Below are 20,798 nucleotides of genomic sequence, written 5' to 3' on the forward strand. Positions count from 1 at the left end.
AAATGGATTGGAGAATGCAGCCTACGCAGATACGTTGTTGGTGCTCAGTTGTGTGTATGAAAATGCAGAACAAAGCATAAATTACAAAATACTTGTGTATCTGGGCATGGGGTGCAACGACCAAGGTCTTCTAAGTGCTTGGGACCCTCAGTTTTGATCAAACAGTATAAAAAATGTTTCAACATTCTAGATACCTTTAAAAACTACGGTTTGGGTTCTGAGGTCATAAAGAACTCTGGATGTAGTTTGCAGTTTAAAAAAAATATATATATATATTTTTTTTTTTTTTTTAAAACACTTAGAGATAGCAGCAAACATCTTGAATCTGAAAGGAGTGCAAGACTGAAATTTTTGTTTTGGCTGCCAAGCAGTAATGTTGACATGAGTGCAGATGTTCAGCCCATTCTTTAAAATAGTCAGAACTGAATGCTGGTGAAATTCTGACCTCAAACATATGTGGGAGGTGTGCATGAATAAGTAAGTAGCCAGAAGTGAGGCCAGAATTATTTTCTTTTTGTATTTGGATTTATTCAACAAAATGTTTTGGTGCAGAATCCCCTCATCCCACAAAAAATCCTGAATAGATGACTGGACTGGACTTGAATTAGATGGAATATGGCTAAAACTATGATGTAGGGGAAAAGGGGAAGAGGAAACCAAAAGTTTACCCCTGATGAAATAATTGTGTTGGAATCTTAAGCCATTTAATTGCTCTCTTATTTTCTGAAACTGCATGAAGGGTTTTTTTTTTGGTACATGATGTAAGGCTCAACCCTAGAAATCCTTGCGAACAACATTTTGCTTCTTAGAGGGGACTATATAGGAGATCAAGATCAGTAAGTTTCTATTGCCAAGAATTTGGCAGTGTAAAAGAGTTGGAATGGAGTTACGCTTAAATGGCAATTGAATGGAATGTGTGCGCTATTGACATTAAGAGCCTACCCCAGCTCCCACTGAAGTCAGTGGGAGCCACTTTGGACTTTTATCTTCATGGTTTTATCTCAGTTGGGATAACCGATCTATTTTCATCAAGAGCCTTAGATGTTTGCCAGTAGGCAATAGATAACTTGAAAGGTGAAGAAAAATGATGGCTCAATGCTGTTGCCATCAAACAAAGAATTGCACTTCCTGTAATAAAAGAAACAAGATGGAGCATCACTTCCATGCTGATTGTTCTTCTGATGGACTTTCTGAGAGTTCTGCTTAGTGCCGTGTTTACAAGAGGTTGGCAGAATGGTTACTAGAAGTTCAGTGCTGCTAGTGCGGGCACTTGCTTACCTGTTGAAGTTTAAGCAGTAGTATACATGCGAAGAGAGTGGGGGTGCCTGTGGAGATACTACTGAGGCTGATGAACCCATCATTGTCTGAGATGGAATAAAGCCTGTTTGATGTTCTTTTACTCTTGGTAAAAAGTTTTAATACCATTTTTGGGGGAGGGTTGTCTTATTTCTTTTTTTATCAGTGTGATAAGAGTGAGGGCAATGGGGGTCTCATGCACGTTTAATCATTTCTTTATTTGTTTAACATTGCTGTTGTGGATTTGTGTTTGGGTTTTTTGATTCACCTATAATCATCTCTGCATTTTTTCCCACAGAATAATAATTTCTGGTGCTTTGCTTACATTGCTTGAGTGAGCCTGCCTCTTTCGTGTCCTTCAAACAGTTTATTATGCTTCTTAAGCTTTTTCTTCTCTCACCTACAGTGCATGGGTCAGCATTAGACAAAAGCCAGGCAGACGGAGGTTTCGCGCAGCTGTGTGTTATTTCCAGAGATGCCAGACGCACCAGTGAGAGCATTCTCCACTGGAGAACATCCAGAGGGAGCATCCAGAGGGAAGGGCCTATTAACCAACTCTAAAAACACGCTCATGTGCCAGACCCGGTCAGGCCCTGCGGCAGACAGAGGCACGGCCTGACCCACCAAAGCCTTCTCACGGGCCTCCCGCACCCAGCTGCATTGCTCCATGGCAAAGCAACTTCTCAGGTTCGAGCCGGATTAAGCTCCCATTGTGTAGAGTTGTGTTGAAAGCAAGGCTCGGGAGACTTAGCTCTGCTCAGGACCAATAGCAGAGTTTATCCAGGTAGGCATAAACACTCCTGTCGATCGGGGAGCGCACAAGCCGCACTTGATCGGCGTGCAGGCATGCGGCGATGCAGGCGGGCGAAGGAAGGGAAAAGCCTCCTGGAATGCAGTCCGAGAGCAGAACGCTTAATTAAAATGTGCAGAGCTAGCTTGTGTTTTCCTCGTAACATGTGAAGTGGTTACATTTAATCCTACGAATCACCGAGGAGATGCAGCGTAGAGGGAGACCTTGGGCTGACTGGAGTTATTTATCAGCAGATTTTTGGTTTTAAAATGTAGCAACTGTGAAATGTTTTTGTTGCTTGGAATTCACAGTTGAGAAAGCGAGAGTTGTGGCTGGAGTGAAGCATGTAGTTCTTCTCTGGGGAGAGGCGGGGTGTTGATGTGCGTGGACACTGTGGCACTGGGCCTTGCCGATGATCTCCTCCAGTATGTCTGGCTACCTAAGGACCCTTCAGAGAGACCAGCCCTACTTGTTCCAAGCAGCCTGTGAGCAAGGAAGCTGGACAGCGTTTGGGGTAGTGGAGGGTGGCATAGTGTAAGAAATGTGTACGATGGGTAAGTCATAGAGACCTACAAACACTTCCTGTAAAAAGTGTGGTTGTTCTCCTGATGCCCTGATGGGCTTTTGTGGCAGTGTAGCAGCAGGAGTGATGAAGGGATCACCCAATACAGGAGGCCACAGCTTACCTGCTCTTTTAGTCAGTGTTTTCTCTGCGCCTGTGCTTCACCAGCTTTTAATTTCTGCCCTGCATCACTACACATGGCTGCAGCCAGTGATCCCAGGCATTGCATGGAGCTGGTGGTCTGCCCCACTTCAGTGTTGTGCATGGAGGAAAGATGAATGAAGAGTGAGAGTATGCTTCTGGGGCTTGCCAGAGCCTGTGATCAAAGGGCTCTTGCTGGCAGTCACCGATGGAGAACATCATCCCTTATCTTTGTGCCCGATCACCACCTAATCTTGGCACTAGCTGTGCTCCCAGTTCCTCCTCTGGATGGCAAGGAACCGAGGTACGGGGAGGACCAAGGAGGGAATGCGAGCAAAGCAGGGGCTGGTTCCTGGACCCTGAACTCCAGGGTAGCCTCCTGGATGCTTCCTGTCCTCCTGGAAGTAACGCAAGACCTCCATGGCTAAGGGAAAGAAAGAGCACGTCTTTCACAAGACGTCATTTTTTGTTTTGCGTGCCTCTGTTTTGCTGCATTTTGTTGATCTGCTCTGGCAGATACCAGGTCTCTCTCTAAAACTGTATCTTTGCATGCACGATTATGCCCACAGGTAATAGGAAACCAGGGTTTCTAAAGAAAACCTGATCCCATTGCGAGATAATAGCAGTTTCCTAAATAAATGTGTGGTTGCCTCAGGGGTTGAGGTGGTTGCCAGATGCACCTTTTTTTGATTGGTGAGAACAGCAGATGACGCTTCATGGCATATAAGTGCAAGAGAAAACACAGAAGCACAGATAAGCAGAGCAAGCAAGCCATCTGGAAAGAAGAGGTGTTAAAGCAACTGCTTGCTATGGCATTTGGGATGCTAATCTATATTTTGCTGAAAGGTAGGTTTGGAGGAGGCCTCTCCCTGTCATAAGATACAAGGCTTTGTTGAACAATAGTTTACGCTTTCAGAAGTAAGCATTTTGGGGTGGGAAGCGTGCAAAGGCATTGCAGGGAGGAATTACTTCAGCAGTTGTAAACCTGGGTGAAATTTTAACTGATAGGGTATAATTTAGAGTCTTCAAAAGGAAGCTACTTAGATGGGTAAATAGGTGTAACATTGTAGTATCTGTGTCATAAATTGTGTAAGATAATAGAAGGGTGAACAGAAAGGAAATGCGTTTTGGAAATTTGAAAACAACAGTTTGTTTCCCCACAATTGTAATTATGTGGTGGCAAAAGGAAGTTTAAGGCCGGAATGTTTTATATGAATCGTTATTCTATTCCTGCATGGTGTCTGAACTGTCGAAGGGGGTGTGTGTTCTCTGGGTGAAGTGAATCTTGAATAGATATACTCAGTTTTTCTGTTACAGTAAGCATCTATTTGCATTACACAGCAATGGGGGCACTGAGTGAAGAGTCAGCTATTACCGTTTCATCCCTCAGCACAGACTTATGGAATAATTGGACAAAAAACAACACTGAAGGTATTTCTCTTTTGTTCTGTTTGTCTCTTTTAATCTGTCACTTAAAGAAAACCCCACAACTAAACAACAAACAAGCCCAAACCAAAAAATACCTGACAAGATCAGTTATGATGAAAGCCGCTATAATGCGCCTGTCACTTTGACGCTGTTGAATTTTGTGTTTGTTTGTGAGATGAGCTGCTTTCTTCATGGAGCCTTAAAAAACCTCTCTGAAGTAACAGCTGCCACTCAGCTGTGGTAGGAGCAGCACTGACCAGCTAAAGGATAATTTATCCAAAGTTGGTTATAATTTGAAGGAGATATTTTAAGGCCAGTAGGGATAGATGACCTGCATTTCTGACAGCCGTTCCTGTTCCTTTTCCTGTTACCTTGCTTTCTAGCTGTCTTCAGTGGGGATCTTTATACACAGAAGTGAGAGCGCAGCATGTGTAACTTGTTAAGAGATGTCTCTCGTTCCTGTTACTCAGGAATTTCTTTCTTTGTTGCAGTTTTAGTCTCGGCTGTTGCAGCTCCCACAGCCCTCTTCAGAGTGCTCGATCTCTCTTTGCTTTCTTTTCCTTTCCTGACTGAAATGTGAACTCAAGCTCTTTACCTGCCAACATCTGAGACGAGAGCGCTGTGTTTATCCTGCAAGCTGCATTCTTGATGTTACTTCAGGGGCTAGTGATGTCATTACTTTTGGAGAACTGTGCGATGTGGAACTGAGGTTTTGGCAGGTCAGTAAAGGAGGAAAGGATTTTAACTGTGATACTTATTAATGTCTTTGTACTTTAAAAAGAACATAAACATGCATACAAATCATCTTCTGCTCATTGTTAAGTCATCACAGGATGTCTTACAAGCTTTTGTTAGTAGATCTATAAGCTTTATATTTCTCTCCTAACAAGTTAAACTATTCTTATTCTTTTTCTTTTGTGCAATTTGTCATAGTGGTACAGTGTTTTTTATATATATATACACACGCGTATTAATCCATACATACACTATATATGTGGGTTTCATATATATGCAAAATATATATAATCCATAAACACACACATGTGTGTGAATTCTAGATGATGTTGATTTCTGTCTGGTTTGGTGGATTTGTCTGTGACTTGATTCTTTTGGAGCTGCATACAACAAGCAGGTAATGAGGTAGGAGTATGCTGTGACTCATTAAGTATCCTTTTTGAGTTGTTTCTAGAAAGGAGTTCTGGGTCATGTTTTAGGAAAGAAGAGGCTTATTTCCGGGGACACAGCCAAGTCTAACTGTCCTGTTTCCCCTGCTGCTAGCTGTGCCGTGCAAGTCGGCTAGTTACCAGTGAGTTTAGTTCAGAGTGTGTTCCCCTCAAAGGTAAGGGCAAATTCACAAACATACAAGCACATGCTTACAGCAGTAGTTAAAGGTCTGTTTCGGTGGACCTTTTACAAAGCCACCGAAGAGTTAGTGGACAGCATTTCCAAGAGGAGGATTGAGAAGAAATGTTTAATCACCAAAGAAACTGGCTGTGTCTCTCTGAAATGTTTTTGTACCTCCCGTTCTTGCACAAGTTAAGTTTATAGTATGGTTTATAACCAAGGTTCAATAATACTAGTTCCTAAGAAAATTAGTATTACTGGAGGAAGTGGCAATTTCTTGTGGGACTGCAAGTCCCCTGGGGACTGAGGTGCAGTTTGTAGAAAGCCATTCATTTCTACTCAATCCATTTGCCTTCTATTTACAAGATCATGTTGTTTCCTTGCTTTATGTTACATGGGCTTTACTCATCACCAGTGCTGGGGCTAGGAAATGTTAGGCTCAGTGATCAGTCAGGGAGGAAAAAGTTGTGGAGAGGATGCCTAGCTGGGAGCTGGCACAGCAGGGACAAAGAACTTGGGAGGCTGAATGGGAGGGAGCTTGCATAGCAAAATGGGCAGCTAGGAGCAGGGAAGGGCTTGGTTTCAGTGGGGAAAAAATGAGCTTCCTGCATTGCTAGGAGCTGCTTCTTCAGTGCAGCCTTAAGAGAGGCCCTAAACCTGGGGCTGACCCCTTCCCTCACCCCCTCTCTCCCTCCCTTCCTCCCCTCCTCCCATTTCAGACTCCCATTCCTCCCTGACTAGCATGCTTGAGGGCTGAGCCATTGTGGGCTTAGTGGACTCCTTGTTGCCCGTCTGTCAGTTTTGGCATGCCCAGGCTTCCAAATACCTGTCATTTTCATTTCATGTCAGATCTTGCCAAGTGTATCTGTTTTGAGTGACTCAGTTGCAGACAACTGTCGAGTGCTTACACAGCATGCTTTTCTTGCTTCACGTGACATGAAGGGGCACATGGATGTGTTTATTCAACAGCTTATTTAGTATCTAGGTGGATAACACGACAGGAGTCAGCATAATGCTCTGGGATGGGTTAGAAAATCATTCTTTTTGGTTTTGCAACTGATCATTTGTTCGAGGTAACTTGTACTTTTGTAGTGTCAAAACAACTAGCACTTACAATTTTTGTGCGTACATTTAAGATCTGATCTTGCAACGTACAGTGGACAAAGCTCTTGCTCCTGATGGCAAGAGAGGAGTGTATTGTTGGTCTGTGTCCTGCTCAGCAGCATGTTTATCTCAGATGCTTTCTAGGCAGGCTCCTGCTCTAGGCTGACCTTTGTTTCTACTGACAGTACGAACTTCTTTCATGGCACTGGGGGAAAGAGATTTCATGTGTCTGCACAAAGCCTTTGGTAGATGAGAGGCTGCCACCTCTCGGCAGCGGTGGGGTGAAGAGCAACACATGTTCTGGCTGTGTGGATCCATCACACAGTTTGAAGTTTGAGGAGAGGTGGCTGGGGATTTCATGCCTCTGGCATGTACATTTGTACCTTCCTTGCATATTTTTTTCCCCCCTGTACAGCAGAAACACCAGTGCAGGACTAAACCTGTCTAGCAGACATCTTCTCAGAGTCAAAGACTAGTGCTTTGGGTGGCAGGAAACATGCACTAAAGGGTCCTGTCGAGTGGTTCTGTTCAACCCCCTTTGTGCTGGAACGGTGGTTCAGACCAGTTGGTGCCTCAGTGTTTGAGGAGAGGCATGGCGGAAATGTCAATGTGCTGTTCCCTGTTTCCTGAAACCTCCCTCCAGAGCTTCAGTAGTTGGTCTGCAGGTACATAGACCAAGGTGACAATGGGCTTTTGCAGGTCTCCTGCACTCTGGATCTCCTTGGCACGCTGAGCCCTGCAGCTCTGTCTACCTCATGCTTTGTTTTCCATTCCGCTTTCCCTAGCAGTGAGCATCATATGCTCCTCCTGTGCAGAAAAAAGTGCTGTCCACCTCTTGTCACAGAAGCTATCTTTTCTCCTGAAATCTGTCCTTTCTTAAGTTCTCAGGCGTCAGTCTCAGTGTATCCTTCTGTGTGTATGTCCTGGCACTTGATTGCTAGTCCAAAACTGGATTTTTATAGTGTCTAGCCTTAGTTCTGCCTTCTCCACTGTGTGAAAAGAAATGTGATTTTTTTCCTTATGAGAATGGAAAGATGCCCTTATGTCAGTCCAAAGAAATAGATTTTTAAGCAAGACACATTTTTTTTACCTCTATAGCTTTTCCTGACAAAATGTAATAAACCAACATAGTCTTTTTCAAGCAGACTTGAATTACGAATTGTCCTCTCTAGGTCTGTTGATAAACTAGAAGTCTGATTACTTTTAGAGGGCACTATTTTCAAAGTGGTGTTGTTTGATCTGAATGCCAGTGATAGCATCACACCTCTTAGGTGTTGTGAATCACTCTGAGGTGTGGGCATAGAGTAGAGCAGCACTTTACCATCACTTGTCATCTCTGTGAGGAAGCTGCGTAAAGGATGAACTAAAAAATCACTTAATGGAGTGCACAGGGGGGATTCTTGCCATTAAAGGACTGAAATTGCAGTTTGATCAGGAATTTAGGGGGTTGGTGACAGTAGTTCTGAAAAATGTATCATGGGATTTCGAGCTGCCTGCAGGATGGTTAGCGGCTTATGTCTGTGGCAGGTTCCATTAGGGTAATATCTCCAGACCTGGATTCAGCACTTAGAAAGGGAGGTCGCTGCTCGTTGTGTCATTGTTTAGTTACTCCAGGCAGACCTTGTCACCTTCCTTCGTGATGTTATTTTTCTTGTGGTCGTAACTGAAAGCTGGTGTTGCCATACTCTTGCTTAGGAAACCACCTTCAGCTGTCACTAAAACAGTCCCCTGAAATAGTAAGACATTGCTTTGGACACCTCACCCTTCCAGTGATGCCCATAACTGGGAATAGAGACCAGTTCAAGCAGGTACTTGCTTTTGTGGGCAAGCTTGAGAGCTTTCTCCTCACTTTCCACACTTCTGCTCCCACGTTACAGATGGATGATGCTGGTCTGTGAACGCTTCCTTCACAGCACGGTGCCTTGCCTCTGGGCTCAGGGCCTCTTCTCACAGGATGTGACCTGAATGTAAGATCCCCCAGAACAGTTTTGACTTCTCCTTCATTCCCCTCTGAGCCACCATGGTTGGGAATGAGTCAGTCATTTGCTGTGCTTTCCAGGAATGTGTGATTTATGCCTGAGTTCAGAAACTTAATAGTCAACAGACCATGGTCTTGCATGGGAAGACCATCCAGGCAGTACCAAGCACTTACAAGGATGGTTGGATCATTTTTATACACACTTCTCAAGAGCAAGGAATTTATTTACCATTTGTTCTTTCCAGCTTGAATGTCATATTCTGTTTAGCAGTGTTAGAATCTGTTCATGAGACATGCCACAGAAAATCTGTGTATTGTCTTCTGCAGCCAAGGTCTGTTCAACTTGAGTTGTGAAAGTATATTAAATTTTTTTTCCCCCTAAATATAACATGACTTTTTCCTCTTTCACAGTAGACTACACAGAGCAGCCAAAGCTCTTGAAGCTTATGCAGACCTGTCTTGAAGAACACGACAGCTACTGTATCAATGGGCTCTGTGCATTTCACAGCGAGCTGAGGAAACCCATATGCAAGTAAAGAATACTGTCTTATAAGTATCCTTCCTAGAAAATCACATCAGTAGCATTGTTTCTGTCTGCTGCGTGTTCCTAATGTGACGTGACTAATTTTCAACAAAGTGCAGCTTTCAAGTGCCAGTGGGGTATTTGCAGGCTTAAAGTTCAGCCCTGGTGTAAGTGCCGTGGCGGCTCAGGAGCGTTAACGTGGCAGTAGTGCTGTGCTAGTGTAATACTGAGGGAAGGAGAGGGGAGAGTCACGGCTTTGTAGGTCACTACTGTGATGGCATTTCAAATCACAACGGGTATCGGCATGACTGGTAGAGCAATAAGTGATTTTTTTCCAGTGGGCACAAAAAAGGAGGCAGAATCTTCTGAAATGTCAGCTGCAGCTCCCTTATTCCTCAGCTGCTTATGCACCAATCAGGACTAGTCTGCCCTTTAAATTTCCTAGGGTCCATAGTGGGCAGCTTTGGCCTTTGGAGACCTTCTAGCAGCTAAGTATCAGCAGAGCACCGTGCCCTTCGTCCACACCCTCTGATGAGGGTATGTTTAGACAGTTTGCTGCTGTGACTGCAGCACTAATCTAGACAGACTGAGGAAGCTGGTACTCTTGGTGAAGAAGTTCTGACTGAGCACCAGAATCGGCCCATCCTCATTTAGAGTTGTTCCAAATTGTCTAAAACTGATGAAAATCAAGATGTTTCTCAAAGACAAAGCTTAAGGTGTTCTGAGTAATTTTTGCATGGTGTATCTTTATTTTGTAGGTGCCTTGCAGGTTATAATGGAGAGAGATGTGAACATTTAACACTAAATTCGTACGCACATAATTCTTACGAACGCTACATTGCGGTGGGAATTGGGATTGGAATACTGACAAGTGGGATACTTGCTATCATCTACTGCTACGTAAGAAAGAGGTACGGGAGATATGTAGCCTTTTGATTACAGGTGTCTGAATTACAGTGGGCAGGAAGAAACTGTGTGGAGCTGGAGAGCATTGGGAGGGTGTTCTTGCCTGCTGTAGACCTGCAGTGTGGTCTTCAAGAAGCTGGCAATCTGTACCGTCACTCTGCGACCTGGTGCAATGGTCTGAAAGATGGGTTTCACTGAGGCTCCCAGAATGAGCTGGGCAATTAGTTTTAGGTTCTGTTTGGACTGGCATGGTTTCAGATTTGTCTGGTTAAAATCTCGTGGTGTTGTCCATTTTAGATGCCGGAAATTGAAGTCGCCCTACAAAGTGTGTGTGGGCGAGACAGCGTTGTGAAGATCTGGCGTTGGGATGCTTACTGAGTAGCCTGTGAACAAGAGGAGGTTCTGCTGGGAAGGCCACCCCGCACCGTCTGGCAGGTACCCCAGCCTCGCCAATGGAGTGAAATGAAGGGAATGACAGCGTGAGCACGGGAAAGGAACTCCTGCAGAACTGATGGGCTCCATTTGCTTTTGAAGAAAGACTTCCTCTTTTTCGTAAAGGTTGTTAGATGAGCAGGTCCGAACAGCTAAGGATACTTGCAGCCCTCTCCACACTTTCCCTGTGGTTGGTCTTTGCTGAGGGGAGGACTGGTTGGTTTTAGCTGTTTTCAGTCATTTCAAGCCCTAGTACAGTGTTCTGCTCTGGTCTTCTCTGTCTTTGGCCTTTTGTTGCTTTGTTTTTTAATTTTTCCTCCTCTGGAGGAAAAGCACAACCTGTCTCACAGTGGAGTTATATTCTGAATGTCATGTGCTGACAAGAAACCGTTTTTGGTTTCTGATTTCAGTGTCTGCTGCCAATGTATGTGGATTAACAGCCTTCTTCTAACCCAGCAGTTATCTTTGGTGTGCTAAGCAAAGCGTAGGTTCCTGTTGCCATGAAGAACAAAACCATAAAATCCTTTGGACTGAAGAAGCTGGATGGTTCTCTAAACCTTACTGAAACTCAGGAGCAGAGAGTAAGCAAACCCCAGAAAATTAGATCATGGCACCTCTGAGCATGGCAAGGTGTTACTGTTTTTGTAAGCAAAGGAATCTGATGTCTTCCTCAAAATGGATTATTGCATGTGCTCATGACAAAGAACCCTGCTCTTCCCTAACATCACAGAGCAGCCCATCAGAGTGACGGAACTCCAGGCAGAGCATTGCCTTGCTGCACCACGGTTTCACCAGATGAGTTCAGTTGCTAGAGAAGCTGGAAATCTGTTATGAAACTTCAGCGTAGCTTTGCCGCCAGAATGGACTCTCTTTATTCCTTTCTGACCTTTTTTGCACAATGTGACCACTCAAATAAGAAAGAAGTGACCATAGGGATTTTGTTCCACCCCAGACAAACAGGTTATATATCCAATGCTTGTTTTTCTTTGTCTTGTCTACGAAGAGCTGCAAAGGTGAAAATATTTTTGGTCAAGGAAAAGGGAAGGAAATGGATTCTGAAGGCGGTGGCACTAAGTGTGACTTCTCACTGACTGCTGGAGTGTTGGCCACTGCTGATGGGACTGGAGATGGCTCTAAGAGATTGTCATTACAGCTGCTGCACACTGTAGGTGCATCTGCTATGCTTAGTCACCTGTGAGAAAAAGGCAGTTAGGTATTTGGCAATTTTATGCAATGATACAGGCTCCTAAGTTTAGGTGCCCTGCTGGAGAGCTTGATTTCTTTGCTATGTGAGTTAATTTTCACAACAGGATGCACGTCACTTGTTGAAAAACCCTGTATATTTGTGAGACTGCAATGATAATACTGAAACATCTGTGAAAGCCTGGGATTTGAAAGAGTAAATGTACGTTTGGCACTTGAGTGCTCTGAAGGTCAGTGGGCTTCTCACACAGGGGGTCTTGGTCAGTAGCTGAGCTATCTTAGCTCTCTGTTTGATATCAATAAATAAAACAACACGTCACACACTGGTTGATTGGAGTCTCCGTGCAACAGATTGGAGCGTGCAACGTGTGTGCACGCAGGAAGGATGGTTGGTGAGAAGCTGGAGACAGACACCAGTCCTTGCTGCTACATGTTGACACGAGCCTTCTGTGAGTGGCACTGAGCTGATTTTCCAACTCTCAGCACTTTTGTTTTCTTCATCTCAAGTTAAATCTTCAGATCTCTGTATTGCTTGCTTCTTTCCATTCTTCTGGCCTTTTCTTTGTATCCACTGAGAGACAGCTTCTGCCCTTCATGATTTTCAAGCTGGCTTTCAGTAGCTGCCCTGAGGTTTTCTGTAGCGAGGGCGCAGTGAAATGTGAATTCAGGACTGCGCAGCCGCACACAGGCGCACAAACCAGCGTCCACCCTCGGCACACACTGCGTGGGCTGAACAAGCCTACCTGTTAGGAGCATGCGTGTCCTCGGGAAAACTCAGCCGAGGCATTCTTCTCGTCAAGTATTTTAGAGCTAGACAGGCTGAAGGAGGGAAGACGTCAAAGCTTCTGTCACGTGAGTGCATCTCCCTCCTCAGCAGTGAGTTCCCTCTTCCTGCACACGCACACAAATGCTGTGGCGGCGTCTGGAGGACCAGCCCTTCGGCATGGCACCTGCACGGGAGCACAGCCTGCTCGGGGTGGCAGGCAGTTTTTAAAGGAGTTTTAAGGGCAGGAGTTTCAACAACTGGACTTTTACTTGCCCGAAGAAAGCTGTTGGGGACAGATGGATTTTGTCCAGTTTTAACCATTTGCCTGTCCTCTTACTGACTTTTTTTTTGACACCTTTTACATAGCAGTGGCCAAGCAGGTGCCTTGCAGGATGTGCAAGTGCTTCTTCGAAAGTATTTACTCATTGCAGTGAGACACTCTATGTACAGAAACACACGCTGACTTCTTTTTAATATTTGGCTAAACATAACTGGAAAGGAAAGTTTATTTCAAGTCTGCAATTTATCAGGAGAGTAAAGAGTGAAATACTTTTCCTAGCTTGCTTTCTGGTCCAAGGCAGCTTTGCAAGGGCTGCCAGTAAAAGTTTGCTAAGATTTTTCTCCTAGTGGTAGAAAAGCTCCAGAGTGAAACAGCAGACGAGTCTGTGCCATGCAAAATGAGACTTGGCATAAGGGCAGCATGAGAGTAAAATGGAAAGACAAAGACAGAAAGAAGGAAGGAAGGAGAAGGAGGTCTTTGCTTTATTGTAGTTTTCTTTTTCCAAGCGCTATCGAGGCTTCCAGAAATGGGTTCCTCACCACCCGGGTGCCATACACCCTTTGTGCTAAATCTGGGAGCAAGCTTCCAGCTTCTTAGACATCCAAGACTTGTGGCACCAATGAAGGTGATGGCTTCCTCTGTCGGTCTGCAGTGTTCCCAGGCTGTAACCCATGGAGGAGAGGAGTGTTGTCGTTGCAGTTGTAAGGGGTTTCATCAGGCCTGAGCTGCATTTGGGGCACGACTGCAGGGGTGGGCCACACCGCTGTTGGTCGCAGCGCGCTGGCTGAGGAGGGCTGCCCTGCCTCCTGTCGTGTCCTGGAGTCAGCCACGCTGAGCCCTGCCCGCATAGCTGCTGGGCTAGTAGCGTGTGTTGCTGCTTACGGGGCTGAATTTCCTGCAGAACTGGCCTGTCGGAGGATCAGGATCTTCTTTCCTGGCTCATTTATCAGGCTCAGACTCCCTCTGTAATGGCATAATTAACAGAGTCATAAGCTTCTGCTTCCTATGGGCCGCACGTGCCAAAAATTGTCATTTCAAGAGGAGACCCTGTGTTTCTGTGGCTTTTAGGCAGTGCTGCACCACCTTTGTTGGGGCACCAGTTCATCAGGGCCAAAAGAGACATTAGAGCCTGGGACGTGCTTTCAGGAGGAGAGAGCACTTGCCCCGAGTGTGATCCTGGTGGGTGGAACCACACTGGCTTTTCCTGCAGTGCATCTCTTGAGCCTGCTTGCCCTTAAGCGACCCAGCCCTCTGCCTGCTTTGCTGGCATCTGCAGTCACCGTGCAGGTGTACTCTTGGCTGTGCCTTGAATACCTCCACTGAATTAGACACCCATTTTCTTCTGAGGTGTGTGGGTGGCCTGCAACTTACCTGATCTCAGCAAGGCCTGTTGAAAATGGCGAGGCGTGAGCTGGTGGCAGAGATGACTGTCCTTTCAAAGTACTGCTTTTAGTCCTGGCAGGAAGCGTGAGGAGGTCCATCGGTGGCTGCCCTTGGGAGCACACAACGTCCCTGTCCTGCTGAGCTGCAAGGGTACAGGAGCATCCAGGCCACTGGCCCATCCAGTCTGATAGCAAGCAACTGTGGAGGCTCCTGAAGAAGATCTTAAGAGGTCTGGTGGCAGGCAGGTAGTCAGGAGACAGTTTTCCCTCACAGAAGGTTTCTTCTTAGCAACTGAGAGTATGTTTTGTGCCACAGTACAGGAGGGTTTCTGGTCCTTCCCTCTTGCCTTGGCAACCTGGCTTTTTCTGGTGCCTATTAAAAGTGAAGAACTGATTTGTGCTCCTGGGACGGGTACAAGGCTAACAAGCATAGGGTCTGAGTGTAAGTACTGCATTGTGTCCTCAGAAGTAGCTCTGAAACTGGTTATTTCCTAGTGACTTGGGACTTAATGCCAAGAAAAAAAAAAAAAAAGTCAAACCCAAGAAAATTACATGCCTCGCAGCAGAATTTTATCTCTTTGTAATTCTTTACACCCAGTATGTTTTATTTCACTTCTGGTCCATGAAATACAGAGTAGTTGGAAAAACATCCTATCAAGAGAAGGCTGACTTGGCAAAAGAACTGATTTCATAGTTCAGAGTGAGAGCAGCTCCCATGACCCACAAAGTTTGCAGTTCTTAATGAATTTGTCTTTAGAGCATCCCTGTAGAGCAAGGCAGCACTCTGGAGGTGATGTGCTGTGGAGAACTAAAACTGGGAGGGGTTAAAGTCACATCAGGGGAAGGCATCAGACTTTTCCAACTTGATTGTAGTGCTGTAGCTGATGGATCATTCATCTGCTCCTTTGAGTTCTTTCAAGAAATAGTGTTCTAGTAGACCAATAATACACTTTTAGTACTGAGAAAGGGGACAGAGGGGTCAGTCTGGGTAAAATGAAAGTTTAGTGGCAAACAGCAAGAGTTTCTTTCTGAATATTCATTTCATAGAATCATAGAATCCTTTAGGTTGGAAGGGACCTTCAAGATCATCAAGTCCAACCATTGAGCCATTAGGGCTCTAAAGTCCTCTGCTAAAACAGATCAGAATCTGTCAGGGTTGGAAGGGACCACAAGGATCACCCAGTTCCAACCCCTCTGCCAGGAGCAGGGACACCTCCCACTAGACCAGGCTGCCTAGAGCCTCATCCAGCCTGGCCTTAAACTCTATCTTGTATGACCCCAGTGCTATTTTTTTTTTAATTTATGTTTTTACTTTAGGAGCTATTCAGAGAAGAATCCTGACAAAATGCAAGTGTCTGAAATAAGACAATTTGAGTGATGCAGATAAATAATCTGACAGTGGTATTCAGTCAACTCCAGACCATCATTGGCAGGGTCTTCAATAGCTCTGCTCGTTTCAGGAGCTTCTGGCATGGAAACCAGCAGCTTTATGGCAATGAGGTAGGTGGATCCAGTCTCTAGGAAAAGAACGATGAAAAACCAGGAATGGGAACAAATGCCCTCGTTATTGCTTGCATTTTGGGGTGTCACTTGGATGGCCAGAAGGCAGCAGTGAGCAACTCGACCTGCCATCTGAGAGCCTGTAGTCGCTGCCTGCGCAGCTCAATGCTCTTTGGCCTCTGCGTCACAGAGCCCCCATGACATCGGCAGCGACGCGTGGTGGCTGCTCGGAGGTGTCATGTCAGAGCCTTGCTCTCAAGAGGGAAATGCCTATAGAGGTCCCTGTTGTGCTATAAATCCAGGAAATCATTCCAACTCCTTTACTACCCAGTTAAACTAACAATAACAAGAAGTGCAGGTAGTCATCAAAAGCTCAGTGTAAGTAGTCATTAATTATCATGACAGCAATAAAATCTTGTACTATGACTAGATGTTGGGCTGCTCCTACTCTCGTTGAATTGGATGGGAGCAGGAGCAGGCTCTGGGGGAAGTGGCTCTTAGCAAGCCAAAGGAGGTGTCACGGCCCAGCCAGCACCACCAATGTGGTGGTGAAAATGCAGCAGAGCAAAAAGGTTATTGTGCTGGTTTGGGAGCGCTGTTAGGCCAGGCCCCTCGTGCCAGTTGCTGCGCAGATGGGAAGGGCACCCTCTCACCTGGCTGCTGGGTTAGAAGCTGGGGCACAGACTGGTTTTGGTTGAGAGTGGAGTTTGACTTGCTAGAGGCACAGAAAAGGGCAAGTTGCTTTCTCTGAGTTGCCTGAAACCAAAGATGGGTGTTGACTCTACGCCTTTGGCCTCCCCACCCAAGATCTGGGTGACTGCTTTCCTTCTGCATGCAGTCCAAAAGTTTGCCTTTGTATTTAAGGGAAACACCAGAGGCCTCAGGCCTTGAAAGGGACACAAGTTACCATTTGCTGGATTTGGTGCATGTCCTGTTAATAGAATGCACCAAAATCATCTTGTCCATCCTTCTGGGGCTTCAAACTGATAAATGTCCACCTAGAAAAGGAAGTCAAAATGTAAGCAGTAAGTGACACACAAAAAAAAATCATAACACTCAGAAGGCTTCTGCCATGGAGTTTTCTCTGTAGCTGAGTTTAAAAAACCAGTTACAGTTTGACATCCTGCTATTAAGTCCAGGTAAAAGCAAATCACATCAGCACACAGGCTGTCGTATAACTGGTCCAGGTTCTTAGAGTCAAATTAAAATTCAATTTTTAAAACTATTTTAAAACACACAAAAATAGTCTGAGATAAAATGTAACAGACAAGTTAGGGTTTTCAGTGCTCATTCTCTCAAGCAGTTTGAGATGAGCTGAACTCGGGAGTCAAGACATGTCTTGTGTAGCCCTTTTGGGGAAGTTTCCCATTGGATGGTAAGGCGTTTTTGCCTTATTGTAGAAATAAAGCCAGCTGTGAAACTGAGCTGTAGCTCTAAACTCATAAAAAAGCCTGAAGTATCCAAATGCAAGGTTTTGGTTCCACATTTAACATCAAGTCATTGATTTATAATGAAAACTTTGTGTTGAATTTGTCTGGTGAGGGTTGTTGAACAAGCTTGCTTGTCAAGATTCCCTGGTGAGATGCGGGAGCCCTTCCTCTGTCTTCTGTGTGACTAGTGTGCTAAGGTGCCACTCTGTAGCTCCATCAGACAAACAGCAGGGCCAGCATTGAGACACACGGGGACAGGGCTGTGCTCTGCAAGACTGTCTGACTAATTTGGGCAAAGCTAATTTGTTTGACATCATTTCTGTACATAGGATGAAGTCTGTTTGCGTCCCATTGTTATGTCAAATCCCTGGATGAACTGCGTTTTATTGACTCCTGCCAGGCATTGGACAGCCTGGTGGCAGATCCGCATGTGAGCACTCTTCCAGGAAGCTCTCTTCATAGATACTACCGCAGAATTTAGAGGTTGTGGGGTGACAGGCTGGCCTCGCAGGTGGCTGTGCAGCTTTACATAACAGGGACGGCCCAGGTGCTTCAGCGCATCCCCGCCAGGCCAGCCGGGCAGCCCAGCAGCCACCCTTGGGGGGGGGAAGCAGGCTGAACTGAGTCAGCAGCATGGAGGGACAGCGAAGGGGGCCTTGAGCTATAGGCCATGCCATGTAGCCAGAACATGCAGTATTTGGCTAGTAATTTTGTACCTTTTCCCTTCTTTTCGAGGCTATGGCGTCACATGCTCATGTGTGTTTGTTGGAGGGATGCTCTTCAAGAGAGGAAATTCAAGGAGGGTCTTCAAGTGGCCTTATCTGTGTGTGATTTTTGGAAACTCAGCATCTAAAGTTGGTTTGGTGGGTACAAGTCTTTGTAGCTCTGACATGACACTTGGTGGACTTTGGCAGCTTAATCTACCTTCTGTCTTGAGCAGTGCAAGCACCAAAGCTGGAATCCTACATCATTGTTGATGTAGGAGAGGAGCTGCTAGCAGAGGTGGGAAGGCAGATGCTGCAGCTGGACTTCTGAACAGGACAGGGTGCCTGCCCTGTCCAGATGAACAGCGCTTAGGTGTGTGTTGGTCCAAATCTTGGCTGTTTTCAGGGAATGTCGCCTTGCTGATACTAGTGGTGTTGGTGCTGAGCTGCATGTGCTGAGGATTTCCCTTGCCACGGATAATGCAGGTCTAGAACAGCAGCTGCCACTGAGAGCAGCGCCCTTACCAGCTGTATGGGTTTACTGGTGTGAAATGCAGGCAGGAATCCAGAGGAGCTGAAAGAGAGGAAATTCCCTTGCCCTTTCCCCTTGCCCTGTTAATACTTCTCTTGACTTTTTTGTGGATCGTTTATGACTTCTCATGTGCAAATACATTTGAAAGTTCTCTTCCCTCAGGCACTTCTCAGCCATCTCCTGAATTCCTTCCTCCATCGCTAACTACTTTTTCCATCAAGATTACAGCAGCAAAAAATGTTCTGTATGGGCTGTGTACTCCCCTGCGCATGAAAAATGCCTGCAGGAGCCAAGAAACACCAGGAGTTTCTACCTGACCATTCCCAAGAATACCGGGGAGTGACACAGGCAAAGCACAAGACCTTGCCCTGGCGCACACACTCTGAGGCCTGCACAGAAGTGGCTGTGACCTCAGTGGAAGCCCTGCATGGGGTACCACTCCAGCTCTTAACTTGTCCAGTGCCCTCTCGCAATTCAGGTGCCACATTCAAGAGAGATCTTTAAAGGGCTATTTAAGATGATTCCAACCAGTGTTAGTTGGATTGCTTTTTAAACCGTTAAGCATTTGTGAGCTGTAGCAGTTGGATCCCTCCACTGAAGGCTTTTCAAGAGAATTAATCATAAAGTAGGGATCTGTGATTTTCCCAGTTAATACTGGCCTAACTCCAAGCCCTGCTGCAGGCTGTAGTAAAATATCTGTTGGCTTCAGTGGATGCAGATGAAGGCCACTTAGACCATGTGAGCCCTTGAGTATTCAGGCGTTTATGGCTTTTGAGTGCCATGGGATTCTTAACAGTTCCCATTTGCTTGTGATGTTTCCTTTAGTAAGAACTACCATGACGTATGAGAAGAGCAAGGTAAGAGAGGCAGGCCAATGTGCTCTTCAGCAACAGCAACTTGTGAATGTGAACGTGCTTTGAATATTACTAGAGGGTTCAAAGACCCTGTGTGGAGGAGAAAACGTCTTCACGTTCTGCACAACGTTCTTTAGTCCAGTCCTTTCCAGGCATTAAATTCCCCCAGGGTTTATGGTCCTTTGCAGAATGCAAAGATGAAAATTAATAGAAATAATACAAAATTCCAGTTCTGTGTGATTTAATGCAAGTCACTGCCAAAGAAATCCAGGCAAAGATTTCCATGTATTGCCAGGAACTGGGTGGTACAAAAGAAGCTTGTGTCTTTTTCAGGAGGCCTGTTGTCAATGTTGAGGTTAAACATGGGTCTGTTTCAAACTGTAGACCTAAATCTCATCTCTTTTGTAGATCAGCAGGTTCCCTGTATGCAAGATATGAGCCGCAAGTTCATTTGGGCTGTGTTGAGGGTGAGGAAGCAGCAGAGGTGCCTTAATTCACTTGAGAACACCTTGCACGGCCTCTGGCATGTCCCAGTTTGCAGACTGAATAGGCCCGAGGGACAAAGCGGTCGCCGCGTTTGAGCATAATGACCTGGCAGTTCTGCCACCGTCACATCTTCGTCCTCGGTCAGCCTCAGGTGCCTGTGCTCCGGCAGCACGGGTCGGAGCGCCCGCGGGGGGGACGCGGCAGCCGGCTGGAATCGCCTGCGGGCTCCCCTCCAGGTGGAGGCTTCTCTGCCCCTTCTTGGGCTTTTGCTGCTTGCCTCCTGCAGCCCTGCCATCCACAAACAACAGTTTCAGGTGTTACTAATTTTAATAAAGTGGGCTTAGGAATGTTTTGCCTCTGTGGAGCTGTCATAACATACACTAATAGAAGCTTTTGGCAGGAGCAGTAAAGCAAATTGCTCCCACCCTGTGATGGTGTGCGGTGAGCAGTGTGTATCCCAGCAGCCACGTGACTGAGAGTCAGGACGCGGCCAGCACCCGGTAACCTGGGCGAGCCCTGGTGGGATGCCCGGGCTCTGTATCCTGCACAGAAGCCCCAGCCCCTGCTCTCCCATGCCCAGGCTGCCCAGCACCTCTGCCAGCTCAGGCCGTTCTCCAGAGACGCTTATTTCTGAGCTCGTGGGGAAGGTTCTGGCATCTGGGTTGCAGGGCCTCGCACCGTGGGTGCTTCCAAGCCTTAATTGCCTTTGCTGTTGAGGGCTTGCATCAGACTTTCAGGCACTATTGAACAGAGGCATTTGTGTTATCTGCCTACCTGGTAAGGGAAAGGTAAGCAATTTTTATACCTTAAATGCCTCTCATATCTCCTTGAGGGCATTTAGTTATCTCATTCCTGAGCTGTAGATACCCTTGCAGTGGGTGTAAGTTATAGTTTCCTCCTGCTTTATCTGCAGAGCAATCTGAAGCCCAGCTGAGTTCAGAGTGCAGTACACAGGGATTTACCTTAGAACAAGTGGCATCAGGACCTGGCAGCGCCGCCTTTCCCGCGTTGCTCTCAATTAAAGAAAGCATTTATGATCGTTTCGTTAACAGGGAACAGTGTTTTCAGATGGCGTTGTCTGTGTTCCGGTGGTGCCAGGGATGGGTTACAGGTGTGAAAAAGAGGCTCAACATTTCCCACTTGTGGTGGCAGCAGGA

At 46.0% G+C, this 20,798-nt stretch overlaps 1 protein-coding gene across 1 annotated transcript; it reads left to right on the forward strand.

Annotated features, from left to right (window-relative positions):
* The first annotated feature begins 3,598 nt into the window (after window positions 1–3,598).
* On the forward strand, window positions 3,599–10,424 carry EPGN (epithelial mitogen). The gene is made up of 5 exons (XM_008949049.1): window positions 3,599–3,635; window positions 4,131–4,220; window positions 9,055–9,175; window positions 9,925–10,077; window positions 10,370–10,424. The coding sequence occupies exons 1-5, from the start codon at window positions 3,599–3,601 to the stop codon at window positions 10,422–10,424; spliced, it is 456 nt and encodes a 151-aa protein (XP_008947297.1).
* Window positions 10,425–20,798: the final 10,374 nt, after the last annotated feature.

Source organism: Merops nubicus, unplaced genomic scaffold (genome assembly GCF_000691845.1).
Source record: "Merops nubicus isolate BGI_N331 unplaced genomic scaffold, ASM69184v1 scaffold2600, whole genome shotgun sequence".
NCBI classification, from domain to species: Eukaryota; Metazoa; Chordata; class Aves; order Coraciiformes; family Meropidae; genus Merops; species Merops nubicus.

Bases quoted from the DNA above. Each gene is read 5' to 3' on its own strand.
- EPGN (XM_008949049.1), top strand. From the start codon at position 3,599: ATGGCATTTGGGATGCTAATCTATATTTTGCTGAAAG. The intron at 3,636-4,130 runs GTAGGTTTGGAG...TGCATTACACAG, and splicing joins AATCTATATTTTGCTGAAAG to CAATGGGGGCACTGAGTGAA. The intron at 10,078-10,369 runs GTACGGGAGATA...TGTCCATTTTAG, and splicing joins TACTGCTACGTAAGAAAGAG to ATGCCGGAAATTGAAGTCGC.